General features: G+C 38.2%; 1 protein-coding gene across 2 annotated transcripts; it reads right to left on the reverse strand.

Moving 5' to 3' along the window:
• Positions 1-1,355: 1,355 nt before the first annotated feature.
• LOC144710858 (FAM91 carboxy-terminus protein) lies at positions 1,356-21,176 on the reverse strand. 2 transcript variants are annotated; one of them, XM_078584689.1, is made up of 11 exons: positions 20,914-21,176; positions 19,907-20,061; positions 17,986-18,103; positions 17,587-17,683; positions 13,787-13,893; positions 5,806-5,928; positions 5,559-5,712; positions 5,351-5,411; positions 4,923-5,266; positions 3,037-4,399; positions 1,356-1,769 (listed from the first exon to the last, which is right to left on the reverse strand). In XM_078584689.1, the coding sequence occupies exons 2-11, from the start codon at positions 20,032-20,034 to the stop codon at positions 1,514-1,516; spliced, it is 2,751 nt and encodes a 916-aa protein (XP_078440815.1). In that variant the 5' UTR covers positions 20,035-20,061; positions 20,914-21,176; the 3' UTR covers positions 1,356-1,513. The 2 variants fall into 2 exon arrangements, with proteins under 2 accessions (XP_078440815.1, XP_078440816.1); XM_078584690.1 differs by lacking the exons at positions 17,986-18,103; positions 19,907-20,061; positions 20,914-21,176 and adding an exon at positions 14,141-14,254 and having other exon boundaries at positions 17,587-17,657.
• Between the last annotated feature and the right edge of the window lie 2,324 nt (positions 21,177-23,500).

The raw sequence follows: 23,500 nt of genomic DNA on the forward strand, positions 1-23,500 counted from the left end.
CATAAGCAGTTGGATGGATTGCTGATTTATGAAAGTTAATATTGTTTTTTGGTCATTGAAGTGCTGATGACCTTTTATCTCTTAAAATAATTTCAATTCTTTCAATGTCTGATATGCTATACAAAATTTCTATATTTTGGGATCTGATTTTATAGTATTATATGTTCGCACCTCTTTCATTTTAGAATTTTCCTTTGAACCATAATAAGTTCATCTAATTACTATTTTTTATCTTGCTGCATGATGTGCGAGAAACATAATGACAAAAAAGTTAGTTTAGGAGTCCAATATTTTATTTAAATATGATTAGCAATAGTTTAACCCAGGGTCCGAGTTTAGATTGATTAAAACGATCCTAATGAGGTCTAAGTTGTACATACATGAGTGTGGACATATTTAGACAACACAGAGACTTGCCCAAGGTCAACAAAATTATTAATGTCATTCTTATGTTAAACTATGGATGACTAAGGAGATTCATGATATTCAAATGTAACATTTACTTAAATCCAGTGTAATGATTACAGATATGTAAGGTGGTCAGAATAATACCCAACACTATTTAATCTATCAATTTCATTAAGTAGTACTACAATTCAACAATACGATAAATAAATAAATCACCACCTCGGTCATTCCTTAGCCTCATATGCCAAAAGAACCTAGTGAATTGACATTATCAATTGATGAATGATTTGATCAATATTAAGTAAAATAACTAGTGTACATTAAATAATATATGAAAACACTTATTGTTGATAAGATCATATAAAAGAATAATTTTAGATTAAGAAAAATTTGTTTATAAAGTTTAAATGCCAACTTACAGGCGCGGAAGCGGTGAATATATGAGGATGAAGACGAGCGTGAATATTAAGATGAAGGCGCGGAGGGTTTATATAGGGGTCCTATAATATTTTATTTTTAAAAAATAGATTATGATTAATATGTCATACTTCATATCTTAAATTATGAGTTAAGTATTATAATGAACTTGTGAAAATAAGTCTTTGTTATGATGAGAGGTAAAATGTTTCTCTCAACTTTTAATAGAAAAAATTAAAGGGTGTGACACACCCTTTAATTTTTTCTATTAAAAGTTGAGAGAAACATTTTACCTCTCATCAGGAAACAACTTAAAACAAAAACTCAAAGTCTGAAGACTAAAAATGAATTCTAGTGCAAGAAAAACATGCACCAACATGAACTAGTCAATCGAAGTGAATCAAAATTGCAAATATTCCAGAGAAATCAATTTTTCCACAAAAAACTGATGAGCTCAAGCAACCAACCCAAAAGTATCAAATGGGCTCAAGCCACCAATCTAAAAGAGCAAAGTTTACAGAACTAAAACCTTTGAGAAAGAAAGAGCAGATATCATTCCAAGTCATTATTCAAAAACGTTTGTTCTAGTCAATATGAACAGGTGCACTGGGATTTCATCTAAAAAAAGAAAGGATTATTTCAGCCAACTAATAAAAAAGACGTTTCATTTATAAATGAAAATTTTAAATTATATAATCTTGTGGATTTGAGAGGAGGCCGAGATGGAAGCGGCCTCAGCAATCAGCATGATGGGTTGGCGAGCCTGAAGGCAAGCCCCAATGTCAAAAGGGACAAGTTGTGTCCCATCAAATAGAAGGTTGACACCTGGCAAGACAACTTCTCTCTTCTCTGAATCATCTGACTCAGATTTTACAGATGAGCTCGCCGCAGAGGATTCATCGACAGATTCCTCAGATTCGTAAACAGGAGAAAGAGCATATGACCTGACCAAGAAATCACCAAGAGTGTCTCAGAATTAAAAAAAACTCAATCCCAAGAATTCAAAAAAAAAAGATGTTTGCTGTTTTGTAAGTCTAGCTTGATGATTTGATTCTCCAGGTGCCCAACAGAAATATCTTAAAATTGATATTGATAAAATAAATATAAATTATGAATATAGCTGATTTTCGGAGTCACGGCTGCAGTATGGCCCCGTTTTCAACAAACTAACGCACGCAATAACAACTCATCAAACAATTGGCGAAAGATAAAAATGAACTATAAAGTTTTTGATACATCATATATTTTGAAAATTTTGGACTATAAGAATTCAAAATTTCAAAATCTAGCGAGATGATTCGATGGAAAAGATGCCCAAAGTAAAGATCTCGAAAGGATAACATAAAAGAAACATTAGATGATGTATCGTGCTCCTCTTCAGAGGCTTGACTGCAGTTTCGTCCCATCTTCGACAAACTATCATATCCCACTAAATAACTTTTTTAAAGAATATTAAAAAGTGGAAAACATAAAGATCACTTGACAAGTTTAGAAACATTTGGCAGAAAATATATTCAACAGAAGATTCATGACTTTAAAAACACCAATTCACTCTAGGCTACCAAGTACGTGAACTAAAATTTTAGAAACATCTGGTACAAAACCAAATCATACTAATTCTTCTAATACTGTTTGGTTATTTGGAATATACTTCCACAGAGTAAATGGATTTGAACAGCTAATGAACACCGAGTTCAGTATTATTCTTAATAACTCAGTAAATCAATCAGTTGTGTAAAGGCATTGGTACAAGCTTTCATTCGATCATTTAAAATCAGGCAGATTCCAAACATAACCTTATTATAAGTACCAAAATGAAATGCTAATATTGCAAACCTGAATAACATCACATGTGCAAAAATAAAATCTACTGGCGAACAAAGCAAATAAAAAATACCTAAGAATGCTCACAAAAAAACATTGAAATTTAGTTTAAAGACCAAAACAAGTTACTAGTATTCTAAACCTTTCTTAACAAAAATAATATTCTAAACCAGAATAAGCTCTACAGGGGAAATATCACATGCGCAACAGAAAACTCCACGATCGAACAAAGCAAGTGAGAGTTGCCGAAGAATATTCCGATCACAGCTTAGAGCAGCAATTTAATGACCAAAACGAAATATTAATATTCTAAACCTAAATAAACTGAATAGTGGAAAGTATCACATCTGCAACAATAATGGGAAAACAAAGCAAATAATAAGTTACCGAAGAATATTCCCATCGAAGCTTAGAACATCCGTACGGCAACGATCACGACGGCCAGAAAGATTTAATCTCTGATGTTCATCCAATACTTCAGGCTGACTGACAGACGCCTGAGAGAAAGAAGTCCACCTACCGCTAGCATAGTTTATCAGCCGATGTGTTGCCTCTTTTGGTTTCTCTCTTTGCTCTTTCTGATACAATAGCTTTGCCACAGGGCCCATTGCCTGGTACTCCGTACAGACATCACTTAACATTTTTCTTAAGGACTTCATAGATTCATGATGATCAAAAACTGAGTCAGCATCAAGCAAACGAGAGGAAACAACTCTATCACATATCCGATTGCATAACTCTGGACTAAATAATGGGATTCCAAATTCTATACTTAAAGGAACCCAATCATAAACAGAATCATGCGATTCTCTCTCCTTACACAACCTCAGGAGCCGTACAAACCCTACTGTTCTTATTTCAAGCCTGTCTGACAGTTCATGCAAAAGAAGATTCAAGTTATCATTGTTATCTGCTGAAACACCAATTTCATCAATGTTTACCACTGATCCATCAAAGTTCTTCAAGGGGAGAGGAATGTCAACAGTGACAGGGCGTCCGGCTTGATCAAGATCAGCTTTATTGAGGGGCTGTACTAGTACCGCTGAGCACTTCAGCAGGGAATTCAGGCAATGCAAGAGAATATTCCCATTGACCAAGTTCCCTTCGTACTTACCTCCCAAACCTCCAACAACTGACTTATCCCACGACCAAATCAATGCTTTCTCACAGCCCGCTAGGGGAGGAGGAAGCATTCTCAAGCATTGCCCTTTCATGAGAATGGCTGATGTTGGCCCGCTTTCCATGGTTGAGTACAACACAAGTTTCATCCAAGGAGTCATTGATGAGTATGAAGGAGGCCCAAGATGAACGGGCCCATTAGGCCCAGGTAGAACAGAGGAAGAAGGCAGCGGAGTCATTGACAAGACAATATCATAATCACGAAGAAATAAACGGTCTAGCGTGGCTGGAGCGAGAGAGGCAAGGCTTTCACAACGGAGAATGTTTACTTGATAATTCTTTTTCCCAGTTAAGTTGTTATCACTTGTCTCTGAAGAATCAATATCCAGATGATTGATTTCAGAATCATTTCCGTTTTTTGATGATTTAGGGTATAGTTCATTGGCTACATTACCACCTGATTGGAGACACTTCAGCACACTTCGAAGACTGAATGCATGGTTAGCGAATTCCTGCAGTTCCCCTTCAAACTTTTTGCCTTCCAGTGAACCCAGGTCATTGCAGAGATCTGTTATGCTAGCATCATCTAGTTTTCCTGCTTCATAGAGGGTTACTGCATGGGACTTCAACCCTGCGAATCATAATAGGAATGAGTGAAGGAGAATATATAACGATGTGTTGATCTTCATGTCAAAATTTTCTTATGAAACTTCATTGATGACTACCTAAAATGACATATTGAGTAAGGGTTAGCTGATAAAAGAGGAGTTTGTCATCTACAGGGAACAATGACAAGTTGTCATCATCACCCTTGTCCACGCCACAATGACCATGAAATCATCATGGCCACCCAAACCCAAAACAAATGATGAGGAAGATGACGAATTGTGGTCTTCCTCGTCATTTGAAAGAGAAAAAAATTGACAAAAACGATGAGCGGGCATCGACATCTGTCGACAATTCACAGACAAGATGATGATGATGATGAACTTGACATTGACGTGGTCATCTTTGATGGAAACGAATGATGAGGACGATGATGAGCTGTCACCATCCTCTGCTCTCCATCCAAGGTGATGGTAAACCATAGATCCATCATTTCAACAAATAGGATAAATAAACCACTTATTTCAATTTGGAAACAGACTTAATACCGGGAGAAATTGATCCCATCATGAGATAGGATGTAATATTTGCATCCACAATCAAACAAATCCGAGTGGGGCCGGAATCAAGACGGCGCCTGTGAGAAGGATCAATTGCTGTCGATGCACTGGATAAACTAATACTTGAATCTTCATCATCTCCAAGCAAAGGGAAAGAACTTTTCAGGGGGTCCCCAAGAACAGCAGCAGGATCTATCAACTTAACAGCCCATCCCAGTCTGCATGCAAAAGATGCAGCACATCGCAGTTGAAATAGGTCAGCTTGTAGTGTCGAAGACAATTCTGCTACGGTAGCATTCTCGCTTGAAACAACAAAAACAGCATAGAGCAACCTACATGAGGACGGTTGAAAATTAGGGCACGTGAGTCTAACAATGAAAAAGTCGAAGCATTAGAGGCACCCAATGTAGACTTACTCTTCTATCGGATCTTCATAACTTTGCTCCCTATTTGAAACAAATCCTTCAAGCCTAGAAACTGCACTCAAGATGAGTTAAGTTTTTTTAAGGAGTATGAAACGTAAACCAAAGGGCGGCAGTTTTAAAACAGAGAAAACAAGCCCTATGTATGAACTTCTAATGAAAACCTCAGAATAAACAAATATAGCTATTTGACATGATGTACCTTTAAAACGATCATCAGGATATACCGGAACATCAAAATAAACAAGACCACGCAGATAAAGGCCTTTTATGATATCAGGATCAAAAAGAAAATATGAATTTGCTTCCTCTTTGCATATTTTGTCTATTGTCGCAGCCTCTTCTTCAGTGAGTTTCTGCAGCAAGATAGCACATATAGGTTGTATTAAAAAAAGCAGAAACCAACATAAGCCTTATCTAAACAGAATGGTATAAATTTCACCTCGTACCTTAAATTCTTCTAAGGTAAAGTTGACAAGACAAACGCCCCACCAAGGCTCAATTGCAAAATCAATTGGCTGTGTGGGCAAAAATTCCTTTGCTATAGACTTGTTCAGCTTCCACATTATTTTCTGGATATCCCACTTATCAGCTTAAGAGAAGAAGTCGATATTTCAAATGCATTAAGCTATTACTTTTCTAAATTAAAATGACATCAAGAAGTGAATTCAGAGAGCAAGCACGAATATAGGTTATGATATTTCTATGTCTCAACTCCATCAGCAAAGGTTATGTAGAAGCAAAAAAATGGGAGTCAGATCTTCAGCTTTAACTATCAAAACAAAATATGGACCCAGGATTTATCCAGAAACTACAGTTAAATAAAATTAAGGGCCAGTTTCAGGATGAGTCAACAAAAGCATGTAAGATAAAACTGGGCACGGTCTCTTAAGATCAGTTTGATTAATCCTCAATCAACGTGTAAGACAAATATAGGATTTTTCAATTTTTAAGGAAGATAGACAAAATGGCTTCTCTCATCAATTAATTAGAAACAATAAGATAAATAAAAAACTCAAAAAATGAGATGCAAACATGGAAACTGATATGAGTCTTCCTAAAGCATACAAAAGAAGAAATAAATCGATATTGATTATGAAAAATGACAGTTATGGCAGCCACTCACATATACCGTTAGAATCTTCCTGGGAGTCAAGACAGCATACCCAACCAACGGAGGCATCTGAAGAGACACTAACAAAGGCATCTCCTGAAGAAGAATCCAGCCGGATTGTCCAACAAACACCATCCTTGGATATGTTCGAAGAAGGCTACTGAAAAGGCAGTATAACTGCCTGAATAAGGATAGTATATATATATGTGTAGATAAGTGTGTATAAATCAGGAAAACACTCAAGGAGAATGAGTGATTCCTAAGGCTCTTAAGTTAATTCTTAAGAGATTGGGAGGTAAGTGATCATCTAGTGGTCATATCCAGAGAGAGAGACCTGCATACTAGTATCATCAACTCTGAACAATAAATATTGTACCTTTCTTCTAGTTAATTCTGGTCTGAACTTAACGTTCTCTGAGAAGACTATCAGAAACCTAGTGGAATATAGTAATGGATTCGGTACAACTGATTAGAACCTTCCCCGTTCCTATCAGCGCAAGCATGTCAGAATGTGATAGCGCCCCTTGGGCTAGAGTATTACGCTAACTCGAACTGAAGGAAGTATAACTGGCGACAGCCAAGACCTCCCGTCAAGAGGGAAGGAACCAGAGCGAAAACGTTGACTAGACCTTTGGGTAAACAAGAACAGAAGAGACGAAAACGCCCACTTGAGTGTTCAACAAGAAGAAATACAAGTACTAGGGATTCGCCTACAAGGTCGTACCGACCCGTGACGACCAGAGAAGAGCCGGATCAGCACCTTCCCCTCCTCCTCGAGAGCATCTCTCATGGTAGCTTCAGAAGACGTTTTTCGACCCCTCCTCCTTGGACAAAACTTACCTTTATTCGCCTTTTCCCGTAAGGTCTTCATTCGTTTGAACTTCTTGACCCCAGGCTGTCACGTGACGTGGCAACCTTCCTCTTTTTGCTTTCATATGTTCTAGGTAGTGCCTTATTAGAATGCTGCCTGTCTCCAATAACAAACATCTGGGACACGTGCGGGGCAAGCATCATTGACCAGCAAGACTTAGATCCTATATGAAGGAAGAAATCCCTGGTCAAGAAGACACAAAAAAAGTTGATTGTCGCTGTGCGGGCTGGAATTCAGGAGAGGTGCTTGATAGAACCCCAATTTCTCAGTCGAATAAGAGAGAAGAAGATGCAAGACGGATGCAACCAAAAAGGTTCTTAGCCACCCAAACGGTTCAGAACAGGGAAGAGGGAGAGAGAGAGGTTCCAATAAGGTAAGACAGGGTGACGCCTTGGCTCGGGGAAGCCCTTCACCGCGATGCCATCATCGGACGCTAGGTAGCCTGGTAGGAGGAGAAAGGACAAAGGAGCGGAGAGAAAACAGTTAGGTCAGGGAAGGATCAGGAGCGGAGGAGGAGAGAGAACAAGGAGGAAGACAGTACTGATTCTTCGTTGTTCCTTTCTTTCTCCATTCCTACCCTTAAGACAGAATCCCCTTCTGTTACTTCCGCCCTAATGGGCGCTGTTGCCGGTTGCGAGCCCAGAGGAGGCCCACGGGACTTTCTTTTGTAGACTCATAGTGGAATCCTAAAAGTGCCCCAGTCTAGAGGAGGGGGAGAACCGATCCAGCCTCCCCTTTGTTATCTCCATTTCTCTTCTTCTCATCATCTTCTCTCCCCAGTGACTTTGGATTACGACACTGTTCAACACTGTATTACTTCCTTCTATCTGCATTGTCAACTTTCAAGCAGGAGTTCTAACATAGTCTTCTCACCAACTCCAATCAGGTGATAATCAATCACCTGTTTCTATTAAAAATTTCTTGCAAGATCTTCTCGGATCTTATCAACAACCCATCAAATGGTGTCTCAACTTAGAGGGACGTGGAAAGAGAGATGGAATTGCTCACTTGCAGTGCAGGAACTTTGTAAACCAACTGTCATACAAACTCTGACCACAAGAGAGAGCACAGTGATGGTACTTTTCAAAGCTTAATTTTTTTATTTGAAAACATTCAAAGCTTAATTTTACAGAAGTTCTAGAAATCCAGAGTACATGCAAAGTATGAGATGTCAAACTTGAAAATCAGAGGGAGATAGGAGCCAAGGTATGGCAGTGAGGGGAGACCTGATATGCTCCCAAGGAGGATATCAACGCCTCCTAGAGGAGACACAATGTAGATATCAAATTCATGAGAAAAAGTCAAAGAATTTCCAGATCGAGGACGGTTCACTAACAATAGTTAAGAAAGAGGAGAGGAGACAACAAGTGAGCAATCTAAGGAGATTGATCAGGATAGAGAGAGAGGAACCTCACCTTCCTCTGATCAGAAGAATCTCCTATCAAGCCCAAGTTGCTGAGTCAACAACCTTCCAAGAAGTCCCCCTCTGATGGCCTCTCAACTATTTATTAATAGGCTGGAATTCCCACCCTTTTTTCTCCTCACGCATTGTCTGAAGATGTGAGAGACAAGCCTTTTTTTTCCTCTTTTCCGGGTAGGTCTGAGGAAGTTCCGTATCAACACTTCCCTCCGTGAGGACCAATTTGTTCTCAATTTGGAATTGCAATTGCCTTTCCATCATAGGAACATCTTCCCAGGTTTCTTCTGAGTGTGGCAAAGTTTGACATTTGACCCGCACTTGCATGTAGTCTCAATTGAACCTGTAAAACGGATGGCTTTTGGAAAGACCTCCCATTCCGAATCAGCAGATAGATTATTGGTAAGAGGTACACTTGATATTTTCACTTTGTAGAGATGTGATACATGGAAGACAGGGTGTACTGCTGATGTTGGGGGTAGATTTAGTTTATAAACAACAGGTCTTATTTGTTGGAAGGCCTTGTACTTTGGAGAAAGCTTTTCCGAAGGGCGTTTTGCCAGAGTTTTCATTCTAAGACCTGCACTTCACATAATCCATATCATCCCCTTGCAACTGGACATCCCTTCTCTTTTTATCAAGCTATTTTTCATGTACTCTTGGGATGTGAATAGTTGAGACTTTTGTAGGTTGAGAGTGATATCACGTTCGTGAAGTAGTTGATCCAAAGAGTCAATGGGTAATGGGCACGATCCATAACTTATCAGGTTGGGAAGATCTCTACCATAGACAATCTCAAAAGGTGTCATGCTTATGGAAGAATGATAGGACATATTATGTATTCGGCCCACTTAGTTCATTGTTTCGGACATTCAGATGAAAAATAGCAGAGGTGGCACTTTAAGCTCCAGTTGGTGACCTGTGTCTGACTGACCTACGGATGATATGAGGGACTCATTTTCAATACTGTGCCTGTATTTTATGAATCTCCTTCCAGAAAGAACTGGTAAAAACACTTTCACTTTCACACAAAAAATTGAATGAGGAACTCCGAGAAGACGAACAATTTCCTTAATGAAGGTTTCTCCAAAAGTCTGTGCTGTCAAAAGGTGTTTAACCGCAATGTTTTGATTGTTTATCCACCACTACTAGAATATAGTTATCGCCATGGGAGTTTAGCAATCCTTTGATGAAATCAACTGAAACATCTTACCATACCTGGAGGGGAATAGGTAGTGGTTTTAGTAAGCAGGTGGGACTGAGATATCATCGCAGAAAAATGAAGCAAAACTTGAGCTGTAAAAATGGAACCCCTGTTGATAGGAGTGTCATTGATTTACATAAATCTTCTTCTTCCTCTTGAGGCTGATAGTTTTGATCGCCTTTGAATACCAAATGAGGCTGTCATTTTTCTTGCAATGATGCTTTGGGGCAAATAGATCTTTGCAATAAAAACATAGACCTTTGTTTTTCCTTTGCTGAAATTCTGACTCAGCTAATTTCAATTTCAGGGTTTCTAATACGACTCTACTCCATAGATACAAGAGAAGATTGGCACGTAAGGGAGCACATGCAGGTCCATATTAATAAAGGAAACATTCTTGGGTAAGAGGGCGGCTTCTGGAGGGGGCATCGAGCTTCAACTCTTGAAGTGGGCAGGAGAGCACGAGGCAAAGGGAGATACTCCAACCCTGGCGAGAGGAAGAACCTGATACGGGGGACTTGCCTATGACGGCACAGATCTGGTCTGGCCAACGCCCAGCTACAATCCTCTATCTCCAATCTTTATTTGCTCCTTTTGACTCCGAGATTGGTACACTTGAATCTTGGTTGGAAAATCGAACTGGTCTGATATTGTCTCATTGTCATTCTGAGGACTTCACACCCCATTCTAGACTCGTTACCGGAATTCTTTGATCAGATCTGAGAAGAACCACTTCAAGTCCACTTTGTGGTTTGAATGCTGAGATTGGTTAGGCGGAGATGTCTGATAAGGTCTTAGATTGCATTGGAGGTGGGCTTCTTGTCTATGGCGTACTAAGAAGGTCTCAGACTGCATTGGCTGCTTGCCTAAATTGCCCGCGGGTGATACATAGAGATATGAAGGGTAACACCTTTTCATTAGGTAGACAGTGTGTAGTCAACACGGTCAATGCATGTAGACATCATATATCAAGCTTGTAGTGATCCATTATTTTACATTGTTATATTTAACCGAATTCAATAAAAAAAATTGGGTTTTAAAATTTGGGTAGGTCAATATGTAGTTATACGTAGGATTCAATATGTAGTTATAGAAGCCTTAAAAATTTGGGTTTTTTGTCAAAAATAAAAATTGAAAGTCATTGGGTCCATGATCAGCTGATTTAATGCATTGACCATAGGGTAGGTCAACCTCTGATGATGTCAACCATTAGATTGATTATCACGGCCCTAAAAAGTCAAAAAAAAAGGTAAACTTGGGGAATTGTAATGTGCCTTTTGGCTGCTCAGCAACATGGGCCCACGCCTTCCTCATTCGTGGTGGGTTGATGGGCCACCGAGGTACGTTGGTTCAGGAATGTGATTTTTCTACAACCAAAAATGTTTATACCAATGCACAGTTTATATTTATTTGGTGGATGATTTAATGCGCCACTAGGTGGCCAACAACATGCCAATCATTCCCCTCTTCCTTTTCTTTATCTTTTTTGAAATGGGACTCAACCTTTTTGTCATCTCTTGATGAGAAATTTTCAAAATATTGTTGGGCCTTGTGACTGTGATAAATCATCAGGAGAATATTCAACCAGCCGAAATCACAATGAATCATAAAGGCGACCCGAGTTTTCCTGAGGGACCGGACCAATGCCCCTTTTAAAGTGAGGAAAGCCTACGAGGAGATTCGCCAGGGAAACACAGAAAATTTAGAGACTGTCCAGGCATGCCGGATGATATGGCGCCTAAAGATCCCTTTGAAAGTGAAGATCTTCGGGTGGCTCCTACTCCGCAATAGACTGGCAACCCGAGTTTTCCGGAGGAAAATGTACCCTGACACACCGACGGAATGTGTACAGTGCACAGGAGGAGACGAGGACTGTAACCATCTATTTTTTGGATGCCCTTTTGCTCAAACGTTGTGGGCCAAACGAACTCAGGCGGTGGTGACCACGACATCAGAAGAGGCCTTCTGGGACTCCATGCCAAGACTTGGAACCAGACAAAATGAAGAGGGGGGAAGAGCGTTGACAGTGCTCTGGGGAATTTGGCACCACAGGAACGAAGTGGTATTTCGAGGTGGAACAGCCTCCACGGACGGGCTAATCCGCGAGGTGGAGGGACTTATGGCGGCATGGTTCCCCAGAGCGGGGATCGGAGGGGGACGAGGATAAATACCCATGTAAATGAGCCTTAGGGCTTGAGTCATGTATTCGCTGGGTGGTTACCGATCTTTTCGGGTGACTGCCTTTTAGCATTCAAAAAAAAAAACAATGAATCATAAAGGATAAAGGCCCTTTAAATCGCAAAACCCAACAATATTTTTGAAAGTTGTTGAGTATAGGATGTCTGGGTCTACAAGGTTTTTCTTTCAGCCCTTCTTTGAATTTCAGCTTTCAACCATCGCAGTCAAGCATTTTCTTTAACTTCCCGTACAAGGTAAGGGGTTCGTCCAATGCGATGTTCAAAATCGTCTCTTTATTCTGAGACGAAACCAGTCTGCAGTATTTCAAATAAAACTTGGTAAAGGCTATGAGAGGAGATAATATATCTGTGGTGAAATGCTCTTTAAAATTCCTCCCGAGTTTTCATACCAAATTCTTACTCAGAAGGTGTTACCCTTTGCGGTGTTTCCAGATTAGATATTACAATTTTGTGTAAAATCTTTTCAAAAAAAAAATTTGTGTAAAACGCCCCACTAAACAGAGATTGACCACTCTTTCAATGTCACGTGGGAGATGCAAGGGAAGAAAGAAAGAACGAGTGAAAAAAAGGAAATGATTGATTCCCCTGATTCATTGCACTCAAGGGTTATACCCTTATTTGACCCAAGAAATGGTTATGCTGTCCCCCCCCCAATTGGTCTCTATCATCTTCTTCTCTTTTGATAAGAGTTACAGCAAAGACTTCCATCACTCTCCTCTGCCTCTCCCTTCAACTTCTCTGTTTGCATTTCGGCCATCTTTTGTTTTTGTCTTTCCTTCCGCATAAGACTACTAATTTTTTGGAAGCAATTTAGTTTTTACTGATTTTATCAGCCTTGAACTAAAAATTCTCCACTATAGTTAGAGAGCTTTGAGTAGAGCAAGTTTGATTTAGTTTCTTTGATTTGATCCTTGCAGAAAAAACCAGAGAAAATGGGGATAGTGTCACATATATCCTCACGCACAAGATAACAAAAAGCATCGAAGGACTGCAGCACATTACGCAGCTCAAAAATGAAAATACGTAAAATTCGTGAGTTTGGCTATGCTTGAGAGGAATATAATGGATGAAGGAAAAAATAAAATCTATGATAATTCCTTTTTAAAAGGAGGTTTTTAAGCGAGGGATCTTGTTTGTTTAGAAAACTGTGCAGGATAGTCACCTATCACACGACTCTCAAACCCCGTGGTTACAAAAGAAAAGCACTTGAAAACAACTTTGTCCCAATAACAACACCATCAACTCTGAAAAGTGCCAAAAAGAAAACTGATAAGGCCCTTTGGAGGGCTTATCATCAAAAGGGTTTGCCCAAACCGACCAGACTAGGCTCATCTGACTATTGAACAAAGCCCAGCCTAGAGGCCCATTAAGTATCTTTCTGTTGCAGGTTGTTAAAAGTACCCTGTAAAAACGTTTCGGGTTGGGTTCTGAAGATTTTGGATCGTTTTCAGGTTCTCCAGACCCACATTAAGTTAGAGATGCCCTGCTGTGTCTGGCAGGGTGAAGACCTCTGTCAGAGTTCTCATCTGGAACCTTATCAAACACCATATCATGATAAAATATGAATTCCCAACTCTGAAAGTCATTTTATAATATCAAATTAAGCCATGGTTTCTGGAGAAGTACCTTAGATCGACATTTATTCATTATATCAATAAATTCATTACGGCCAATGCCAGTGAGTCTCAAAGCATCAGCAGCACTGAAATTAGGAATGCTGTCATATGGTTGTTCTGCAAAAACAACAGGAATGCATACAGAGATTGTCAGTTGTGCAAGAAATAGACTAGATAACTCTATTGCGTGAACAAAATCAATACATCCAATGGACTATTTTTTTGCCAATTCATCTACAACAAAGCCTTGTATCCTACAGTACAAATAAGAACAAGTCTGAGAAAGAAACAAAGCTTATAACAGCACTTTTTAAAAAATGGTTAAATGAATGACTGAATGCAGTATCATAATTATAACTCTCACCGTTCATCATCTCATTAAGATATGTCAGCAACACGCGATTTGATACACTAAGCTCGATATCAAGAAATGGAATTGACCGAGAAGAATCACGATTTACTCAATTCCAAACCAAACCTGAAATATCCAAAATATGCTCTGAGATCTGTCACTGAGAATGCTATGAGATGAAGGGAAAAGATAAAACAATTGATCGCCCAAGATGGGCGAAATCATCCTCAGCTACAGATCGAATCTCTGTTGCTCCGGCGCTCCACCGCTTCTGTTCCCAAGTCTGGAACGACTACCAACAAAATGACGATGGCCCTCTTCCCCGTGGTTTTCTGCATTTTTAATCTGACTCACACATGCAAGCACTCGCACGTGTCCTGGTGTGGTTTTCTTCTCTTGAAACGACAACAATATGTTCTTGTAAAGAATGTATCAGGGTTTCTCTCAGTTTTCCCTTTCATAAGCAATTGACTTTGTCTGGACAGAATGCCCAGGGAGTTCCATGTCGATTAGCTGTCACAATGAAAGTTGTTGAGGATTCTGTCTGGGAATTCAAGTGACTTCCTTCCACATCTCCCTCAGCAATCGGTATAGCACACAATCTGGAGAAGTATGATAGAGCTGGACACATTGAGATTATCAAACACTTTGTTGGGAAGAAGACTCGCAGTAGATGCACCCATATGAAGCATGTTTGGTCATCAGATCAAGGGGCAGATATCCTGAGAAAGGGTCACCATGGGAACACCTTCCTTAAGCTGACCAGCACGTGTGAATACAGAGCATATTCCTACCGACTTGACAGGGGGTGTCAGCGCTTATACATTTGTCCCACTTAATACCTGTTGTCTTATTTCGTTTTCCTTATACTCTTATGAGATCCAATTTAATCTGATATTACTTGAATGGTCTTTTCGGTCTACTTTAACCCTGTAAAAGTGGAGACTTATGGAACAAAAATGACAATGAGGTATTCTTTCACTTCAGCCATCAGACTGGGGTTTCATAGGGAGGCAGCTCGGTGGATCAGGAAGCAACACCAGACACCACAGTGGAACACATGGTATCAAAGCTCTTGGCACAACAGCACCTGCAAGCATCAAAAAAGTTTGGCACTAGTCATCTTCCTGTCTCCTTTGTGTCATTTACATGCCGCAGACAGCACAAAGCGGTTGACCAAAGGGACGAAAGAAATCGTATCACATGACGAGATATTGAAGATTCAATCATCAACCTTGTGAAATGCCTATCAGGAGGTCATGGTGGACTCTGGAACAACGAGATCAAGCCCAGAGGTCCAACAAACACTTCATAAATGGGAAAGGTTAATATAAATTGTCTTTCTGCATGTCCCAAAACCATTACGAAATGACAGCTTGAACACACTACGTGGGGTCAAACTATCGAAATGAAACTTCAGGGCAAAGGCCTATGTGAGCATTTATTATTATTGCTGACCAACCAGCTTGAGGATTAAAATCCTGAAAACAAGACGTTACCCTTATTCATATTTGCCTCTTAGAAAGTATGGCGAGCAATGGAGACATGGGACATGGGACCAGGAGCATAAGGACAGTTCAATAGGTTTCTGGTACTTAGAATTCATTATGGAAATATGGGACCAGGAGCATAAGGACAGTTCAAAAGGTAAAGATCGGCAGGTCTATGGCTTGGTCACCAGGCCAGCAAATCTTGTCCCAGGTTACAAGATGGTTATTGCTAAAGTCAATGAAAGCTATCTGGAGAAAGAATGATCATTATTAACCAATAAAAAATCCCAATTCTGAGGAAAAGGTTCCTGGTCTGAGATTCCCAAAGGGCCGATACATGGAGTATAAGAGCCTGAAGAGTCATATCCTAAATGAGGAAAAGGTTCCTGGTCTCGAGGAAGCCATCCAGATAGTGTGTGAAGAATACGAGAGACTGGGGGTTGTATCCAATTCCTGTAGTGGATATAGCAGGGGGAGCTTTTCGACAAGGACACCACCCCATAAGTAGCCCCAGATTCAGAAATTATAGCCCGTTCAAGCAGAACGAAAAGCACAGAAGTGGAAGCCCCAATCTAAGACAAAAGGACTGTTCTGCAGATACATTAACAAAAGCAACCAAAAAAAGAACAGAGTTGTAAGTTGCATACTTGACCTCAGCAGCAATTGTAGGTTCGCGATTGTCTGGCCCAATCATTAACGAGTGAAAATGACGCCGTCAAGATTTTTTTTTAAAAGCTAATGATAGGGCCAGACAATCAAAGAAACTTTCAGAATGGGTATGGTATTATCATTTTTGAAAGAAAGTATAGAAAAAATGGATGCCATGATTGGGTCAACAACGATGGCCTTATCAGGTAATCATCTCATCGCATCTGCCTAATATTATCCCAAGATAATAATGAATGGATGATTGACACAGATCCTACTGACCACATGACGGCTTCTCGATCAAAGTTTTCTTACTTATGATACATGCAGCAGCACAATGCAAGGTGTGAAGTCAGTAGGGATTGGGATCGAGGAGAATCTAAATCTCATGTTACCACATGTGAAAAAAAAAATGGAAAAATTCCACAAGAAGGAAAAAGGACAAAAGTAGAAACAACTTCCGCAAGTAGCTATACCGGGTAAAACACTCCGTGGTAGTTACGATCGTTAAAGATCAGACAACGCAGCTCGAATATCACCCGGTCGAAATGTATGACTATTTTTTTTTTGAAAACAAAAAATGTAAGACTATAACCTTCAGAACGAATTTCAATCCGTAGAGAATAACAAGGAAATAGGAAATATCCAACAAGTCTGGGAGAATCGAACTAGAAGAATAGATAGCCGCAGGAGAGACCGGATCGGCTCCCACCTAGCGATGGCGATGGAACGAGTCGAATCGACCCTTCCTCCTTGAGAGAATATCCTCGTAACAAACTCCTGGAATAATGCCCCCTTCTGCCTCTGCTGCTCCCACTTTATTCTCTTCTGCTCCTGGTAGTACTCATTCCGTTAGGCGCTCGTACTCCACGCTGGCACATGACGTGGCTTCTCCCTTACGTCGTTTGCTTTGATAAGTCCTGGGGAGGACTGTATCATTTTCCACCTTAGATTTCTCTCTTCCTTATGTCATAATTCCTATGCCCAAGAATTTCCAGTGACCTGGAGGCAGAGTGACAGATTGGATTCCACTACTTTTACGCAATAACATCATGTGCCCATCATCTTTTGCCTCTACCTTAATATGTGGCTCCACTGACGGATCTAACTTGAGGATGATTTTTACTTCAAACATTTCCAAAAATATCACAAAGCTAAAAAAAATCATAATAATATTATTTTTCAAAGCTGCAAATCTCAATCCAGCAGTGAACGATTTCTCCAATATGGATTAGATACGACTGTTCTTTGGATTTCGATTGACACAGCAGCTATTTTTGAATATAAGAGGAACATTAAACTTGCAAAGCTATCACGTACCATTTTTCATAACTTCAAATAGTATGTCGCAGTAATACTTAAAAGGAGAGAGCCTCATTACGCGACAGACATACTCTGAAAGATGATACGGAAATAACTGCAAAGACAAAACATCAAGATTGAGAACAAATCATTTTTTTCCAAAAGTCTAGTTTCAGATTCCAATCTAATGCCTCGAAAGGTATAATGAGCCTCAACAGTCACATATTTTCATATATCACAGTGAAAGGAAGAAACCCAATATTTATCACTCCTATGTGAAAGATGAGTCTATCAAAAACATGACAGCTGCACAATACATAATAGTTATCACAAAGCAAAAAAATCTCGGCTCAAGAATACACCATCCTAACACAAATACTGCTGATTCAAAAAAAAGGTATTATCAAGAGTACCCACAGCCAAATTCCTCCGCAGATAACGCATCATTTCTTCATAATATTCTCCTTCCTTGCAGACCTTGCGTGCAAAACACACATCCCATTGCTGTCTTTTCCTAATGCAATGGTTTAATATCCTGCAAAGCCAAAAAAAGGTCACGAAGCGATTGTGAGATAGAAAACGCAATATTTAAGTAAGCATATTTTTCAGGAGCATTGGGGAAAGAAGAAAAGGCAAAACATTAGAAATATTTTATATTTTGAATCCTTTTCGTAGGTGATTGCTTTCATCTTTCGATCCTGAAATAGTTTCTAAAATAGGTCCACGTTTCATTTGTACTTTAAGAAATCTATGTTCTCATATGTATGCAAGAGCATAAGTCTCTTTTATGCTCTGCAAAAACAAATACTTTCTAAAAGAGTTTCTGCACAACCAAATAATGTGAAATATCACCAGATTTGTTTTGTTCCTATTTCACGACCTCCAACTGAGCTGGTATTTATTCAACCAAAATCAGAGCAGCAAAATATTAAAATTGTCAAGTTTTTAGATAAAAATCCCAAATAAATAATAAGCCAAAATACATTCATCTCCTGCACTATGCAATTAGTAATGGAACTATTTACATTTTAAATTTTATAAAACCAACAATAAAATGAGTGTATCAAGAGTCCACACAGAATGAAGATAAAATGCAAAATAATTTAGGTGGAGAAAAGAAGTTGAATAAGATCAGAATTGACGAGAAGTTTTTGATGTCAGGAGTTTGTTTGAGAGAGATCCCAGCTCTCATTATCACCTCCCATAATTTCCATATTTCCCTTCAATCATAGGGACCATTGTTTTCGCTCTCAACATCAACATAGGTCATGGTCCTCCTGCATAAAAATACCCACTACCATCTCAAGAACTTTCTTCCCAAGGTACTAGACTGGAGATTGGGCATCAAAGAAGATGGAACTCTCTCACGCCACTGCAGCTGCAAGAAGATCCTTCCAGAAGAAAAGTATAATCTCTTCTTGAATAACCAGCCGGTTATGCACTGAGACAAATTCTAAGAATTGCGAAGAGAATAGTTCAAAAGATGGTAGAGGAACAATAGAAGGAAAACACGAAATGCTGCCGGATTGGCTGTCCCTCCACTAGATCTTGGAGAATCTCCACTGCTCCAGCCCGCTACAGCCAATCAGCTAATAATAGTCCCGTTGTTCTTGATGGTTATATTCCCTTTAATTTATAGCATCATATAGCCTGCCCTTATTAGGGCCTTGATCGTGAATCTTTTTGCTGACATGTGGCCACATCAAGCAAATCTTGGGGAGGTTCTTATCAATACTTTTTCCCCTAACCATTCATATTCTTCTCTTTAGCCCGGGAACCTCTCTCCCTCTCCCTCGAGACTTCCACTGTTTGAACCAAGAAGATTTTCTACTTAAAATTTGAAGTTTGATTCAATCCTTAGATACGTCCCTTTCTGGAACGTATCAGCACGCTTCTGGTTTCAATACTAATTTGACATGATTCCAACTCAAACAAGAAAATGTCAGACGGCAGGGGGAGAATGTAATGAAAGTGTGTGATTGTTAGCCAAAACTCGTGTCTGCTGTCCTACCATCTATCCTACCTCCCTCCAAACTCTCAAAGCTGACAGAACTGAGTTAATATCTCAAAAAGAGAAGAAAGTCGAGGAGCTAGAGAATGAACATTAAGCTTTTGATTTAATTTTTTTCAAGAAAAGAGGAAAAGATCATAATGGTAGCAATAAATACATGGCAGACCAGATTGGCCCTCTTTCTACCCTTTATTCCTTTCGAAAATCAGTGAGAGAGATATTAAATAAGTGAAATCCACGAGAATGAACTTTATTTAACCATCCCTAAAGTAAAATACACGGAGAAGATCTCATCAAAAAGCATCCATTGAGTGATAGAGTGAAAACCTTCTGTGCCATTCTTCTCTGGTCGATAGGGATGATTGAAGGCGCTTAGGAAGATTTTCCCACGCGCACTCTTCCTTTATACATTTCAAGAATAGCTGCTCTTCATTGGAAGCCGGACCGCGTTGCATCTTACCAAATAATGCGCAGAAAAGTCTCTAAAAACAACAGAAAGAGTAAAATAAAAAAAAAATGATTAAGAATATTAACTAGAGCAAACTTTAAAAAAAACACTTCGAGAAAAAGTCATGTAATCTTGGAGCTACAGACATAGTTATGACGCCAGGGAAATCGCACCTTCTTCTTTAGAATCAAATTAGGATTCTTCCTCCCAGAGAAAACATCAGCCAAACAGAAACTTTCATTAAAGTAGTTAAATTAAAGGAAAAATGGATCGAGGAATTCATCAGCCAAACAAAAAGAAAAAGAAAGTAAACAGAAACTATGACAAAAATATGCACTTGAGACACGGCCCAACGCTGAGACCTTCGTTGAAAAAATGCGCTTCATGGAAGAATTCGCCTTTGGAGGTTAAATTCTTAGACAAATATACAGGAAGACCGCATTTTTTTTCACAGATTTCTTCTCATCTAAACCAACATCTTGTGTTCAACATAAAATGAAAATATCACTAATGCACTCAGGTAATTAAAGGTGGCAAGTCATCATGAGAAATTAAACAAATCTTGGATTGCATTCTCTTGACAGAATTCCAACACGATTTCCTATCTACTATCCTCCCGATGGGTGCAAATTTAATCCCATTTAATGGAAGTCGAAGATCCAGATTCACTGCTCCAGAGATTACTTTAAAACACAGAAGAAATCCCCAAGAAAAAAAAGCACCCAATAATCAATACGGAAGAAACAAAATGAAAAAAAAAACATTACTAGAGAATAAACTCCAGTATCAAAGAGATGACGGTTCTTCCAGATCTGGGTTTTGCTTTGGGTCTTCGCCCGCAGAGAGAGAGAGAGAGAGAGATAAATATGAGAGAATGTGAAAGTACCGGAGATGGCGCGACGAACTAGGAGTGACCCGGCAAAGATAAGCAAGTTTTTGATGAGGAATTGGCGATTCTTTGAAGATTTTTGATCCTGGGTGCGATCAAAGACAAGTTTTTGCCGTCAAAAACTCATCACTTGCGACTTCCACGGATCTCTGAGAAGCATTTATCTGCACCATGATTGCCCATTACTCATCTTTGTCGGAAATTTACTGCTTCCGGAAGATCTCGTTCCGATTCATGTGACATGGTTTCTTGCAGGGATATAATAAAATAGCTAAAAAAATTACGATATATTTGGAATAAGCTTCTGCATATCCCCAAACTTATTAATGCGTATTATTAGCGCATTCTTTTGAAATATTATCCCATTCATAAATATTTTTCAAGAAACTGGGTAAATTGAAATCCTCCATAGAAAACTTACTAAAATCCTTCGTATCTAGGTTTATGAACCTAGCTCTAGTAATGTGTTTATGTCTTCTTTTAAGGAGATAACCAAACAATATTTGGAAATCATACAACGAGATATAAAATTTTCAAGTTTCTTTAATTGACATCAATAAATACTACTTCATATAAAATTTACTTAATATCATGATTTAGAGTTAAATTTTCAATCAACATGTATAACCTGACATTTGTGTTAAACTCTCAAATTTTTTGTCAAACACAATACGTTTACACAGTAATTTTTAGTGACACAAAATAAAAAATGATATTCTTAGCTTTTAAAATGGATATCTCAGGTTGGCCTCGGTTCAAGGGGATGGTTAAGTTTTGTTGGATGCCTTTGTTTTACTAGTTTATGAGTAATATACTAAGATATTGATAATATATTTCTTAAACTGCAGTTAAGAGGAATAGAATCTCTTCTTTATCTTGTTCTTACCCAGATGCATTGGCAAAGTGGTGGATTGTGAATTGAGAAATCTGAAAAAGATTTTCAATTTTCCAAGTTCTTAAAAAATTTTCATTACTGGGATGTTTGATAAGAATGTGCTAGTACACATTAACAAGATAAGGATATGGAGCAGCCTTTTCTAAATATATCATCTTTTTCAGCCGTTTTGGAGACCCAGCCTTTGTACAAAACTTTTTCTAGGATCTAGAAATATCTAAATATAGGTCATTATTTTCATGGCCACACATATAACTTGAAACTGATTGATGAAAGAGAATATGTAGCAGGTGAAATTAAGGTTTTGGTTATGAGAAATAAGAGTTACCACTGAAAATGGGCCATGAGATACACATGAGGATAGCATTAGAGGAGCATTTGTATTTTTAAGTAAATATTATGTGATCTTAGTGTTGGGTGATAAGTGATGAGATAGAGAAAGAAAATCTAACTTCGCTTTTTATTAAATCAACTTATGTGATATGAATTACAACAAAGAAGTATTGCCGACTAAGGCAATATTATCATAATAAAAAACATAAAAGAGAAACATATGGATAATAAATTTCATTAGGGATAATATGTATTCTACTCTGTAGTAGAAATACTCCTGGTGTTTCAATGTCAAAATCCTCCCCAATAGCAACTTCTCCTTGGTATAAGAGGAGACTGACTCAATGAAAAAAGGCAATGAAGTACTTAGCTGAGGTTATGAAAATATATTTTAAATAATTTTTTATATTTTTGACCTAACTAAGATGCCAATTAGGGCTGGAAAGTCGACCATGCCCTAATTTATTCTAAAACTGCCATGAAGATGAACGATTAGAACCTTATTCATGAAAAACACTAAAATAAAATTTAATTTTTATAAATATTAACCAGTAAAAATAAAAAGATAAGATAACAAACATCAGGAAGTATAAAATAGAAATATCAATATCATAAATAAATACATATTCAGTTTATGTATTTATTTATTTTACTAAATAATGTCATCCCAGTGCTCTAATTATTAAATTAAATTGTTGGTGTAAATTAAAACCTGTGATTTTGTAGACTGATAAATTAAAATTTGACATTTAATAAATAAATAAATAGTCCCATAAATAATAATAAAAATTATTTAAATGTTTCCGAACACTTAAAAAATGACCACATTTGAATGTTTTCAATACTAAACACTTAAATATTTTGAACTTTGGATCAATACTTTTCAAACCATGTTTCAAATCATACCTCATTTGAATTTTCAATTATTCTCAAATTAAATTTTATTTTTTCTGATCTATGTAATAAAATTATTAAAATATTTTTATAATTCAGTATATTTTATTTCTCATTTTTTGGATATTTAGTTCGCTCTTAATGAAAAAATATTGTAAAACAACACAAACACAAGTAATAGAATAATGGTAAAAATGATGCTCAGAAAATTTTGGTTTTTCATCAAATTTTATTTTTTTCAGGAGCGACATATTATCTTTGTGTATATGAAAATACATTCAGGTGTAGAAGAATATTTTAAAATTTTTCACATATGTAATTCGAGTAATAAAATTTTCAGCCGTATGATATGATTATGATGTTGTCATAGGTTTGTGATGTCAGAACTGCCTCTCTTTGGTTTCAAGTGTGATAGGGATGCAAGAGATGTCATAACAGTCTGACATACCTTTTGTTAGAGTA

This window comes from Wolffia australiana, chromosome 13, assembly GCF_029677425.1.
Source record: "Wolffia australiana isolate 7733 chromosome 13, ASM2967742v1".
In the NCBI taxonomy this organism is placed as follows: Eukaryota; Viridiplantae; Streptophyta; class Magnoliopsida; order Alismatales; family Araceae; genus Wolffia; species Wolffia australiana.

Excerpts from the sequence above, each read along its gene's own strand:
- LOC144710858 (XM_078584689.1), bottom strand. The coding sequence starts at position 20,034 with ATGCAACGCGGTCCGGCTTCCAATGAAGAGCAGCTATTCTTGAAATGT. Across the intron at positions 18,104-19,906 it reads AGAGAAGAATGGCACAGAAG|GATATTAAACCATTGCATTA; the intron begins GTTTTCACTCTA and ends TTGGCTTTGCAG. Across the intron at positions 5,713-5,805 it reads TTACCTTAGAAGAATTTAAG|AAACTCACTGAAGAAGAGGC; the intron begins GTACGAGGTGAA and ends ATCTTGCTGCAG.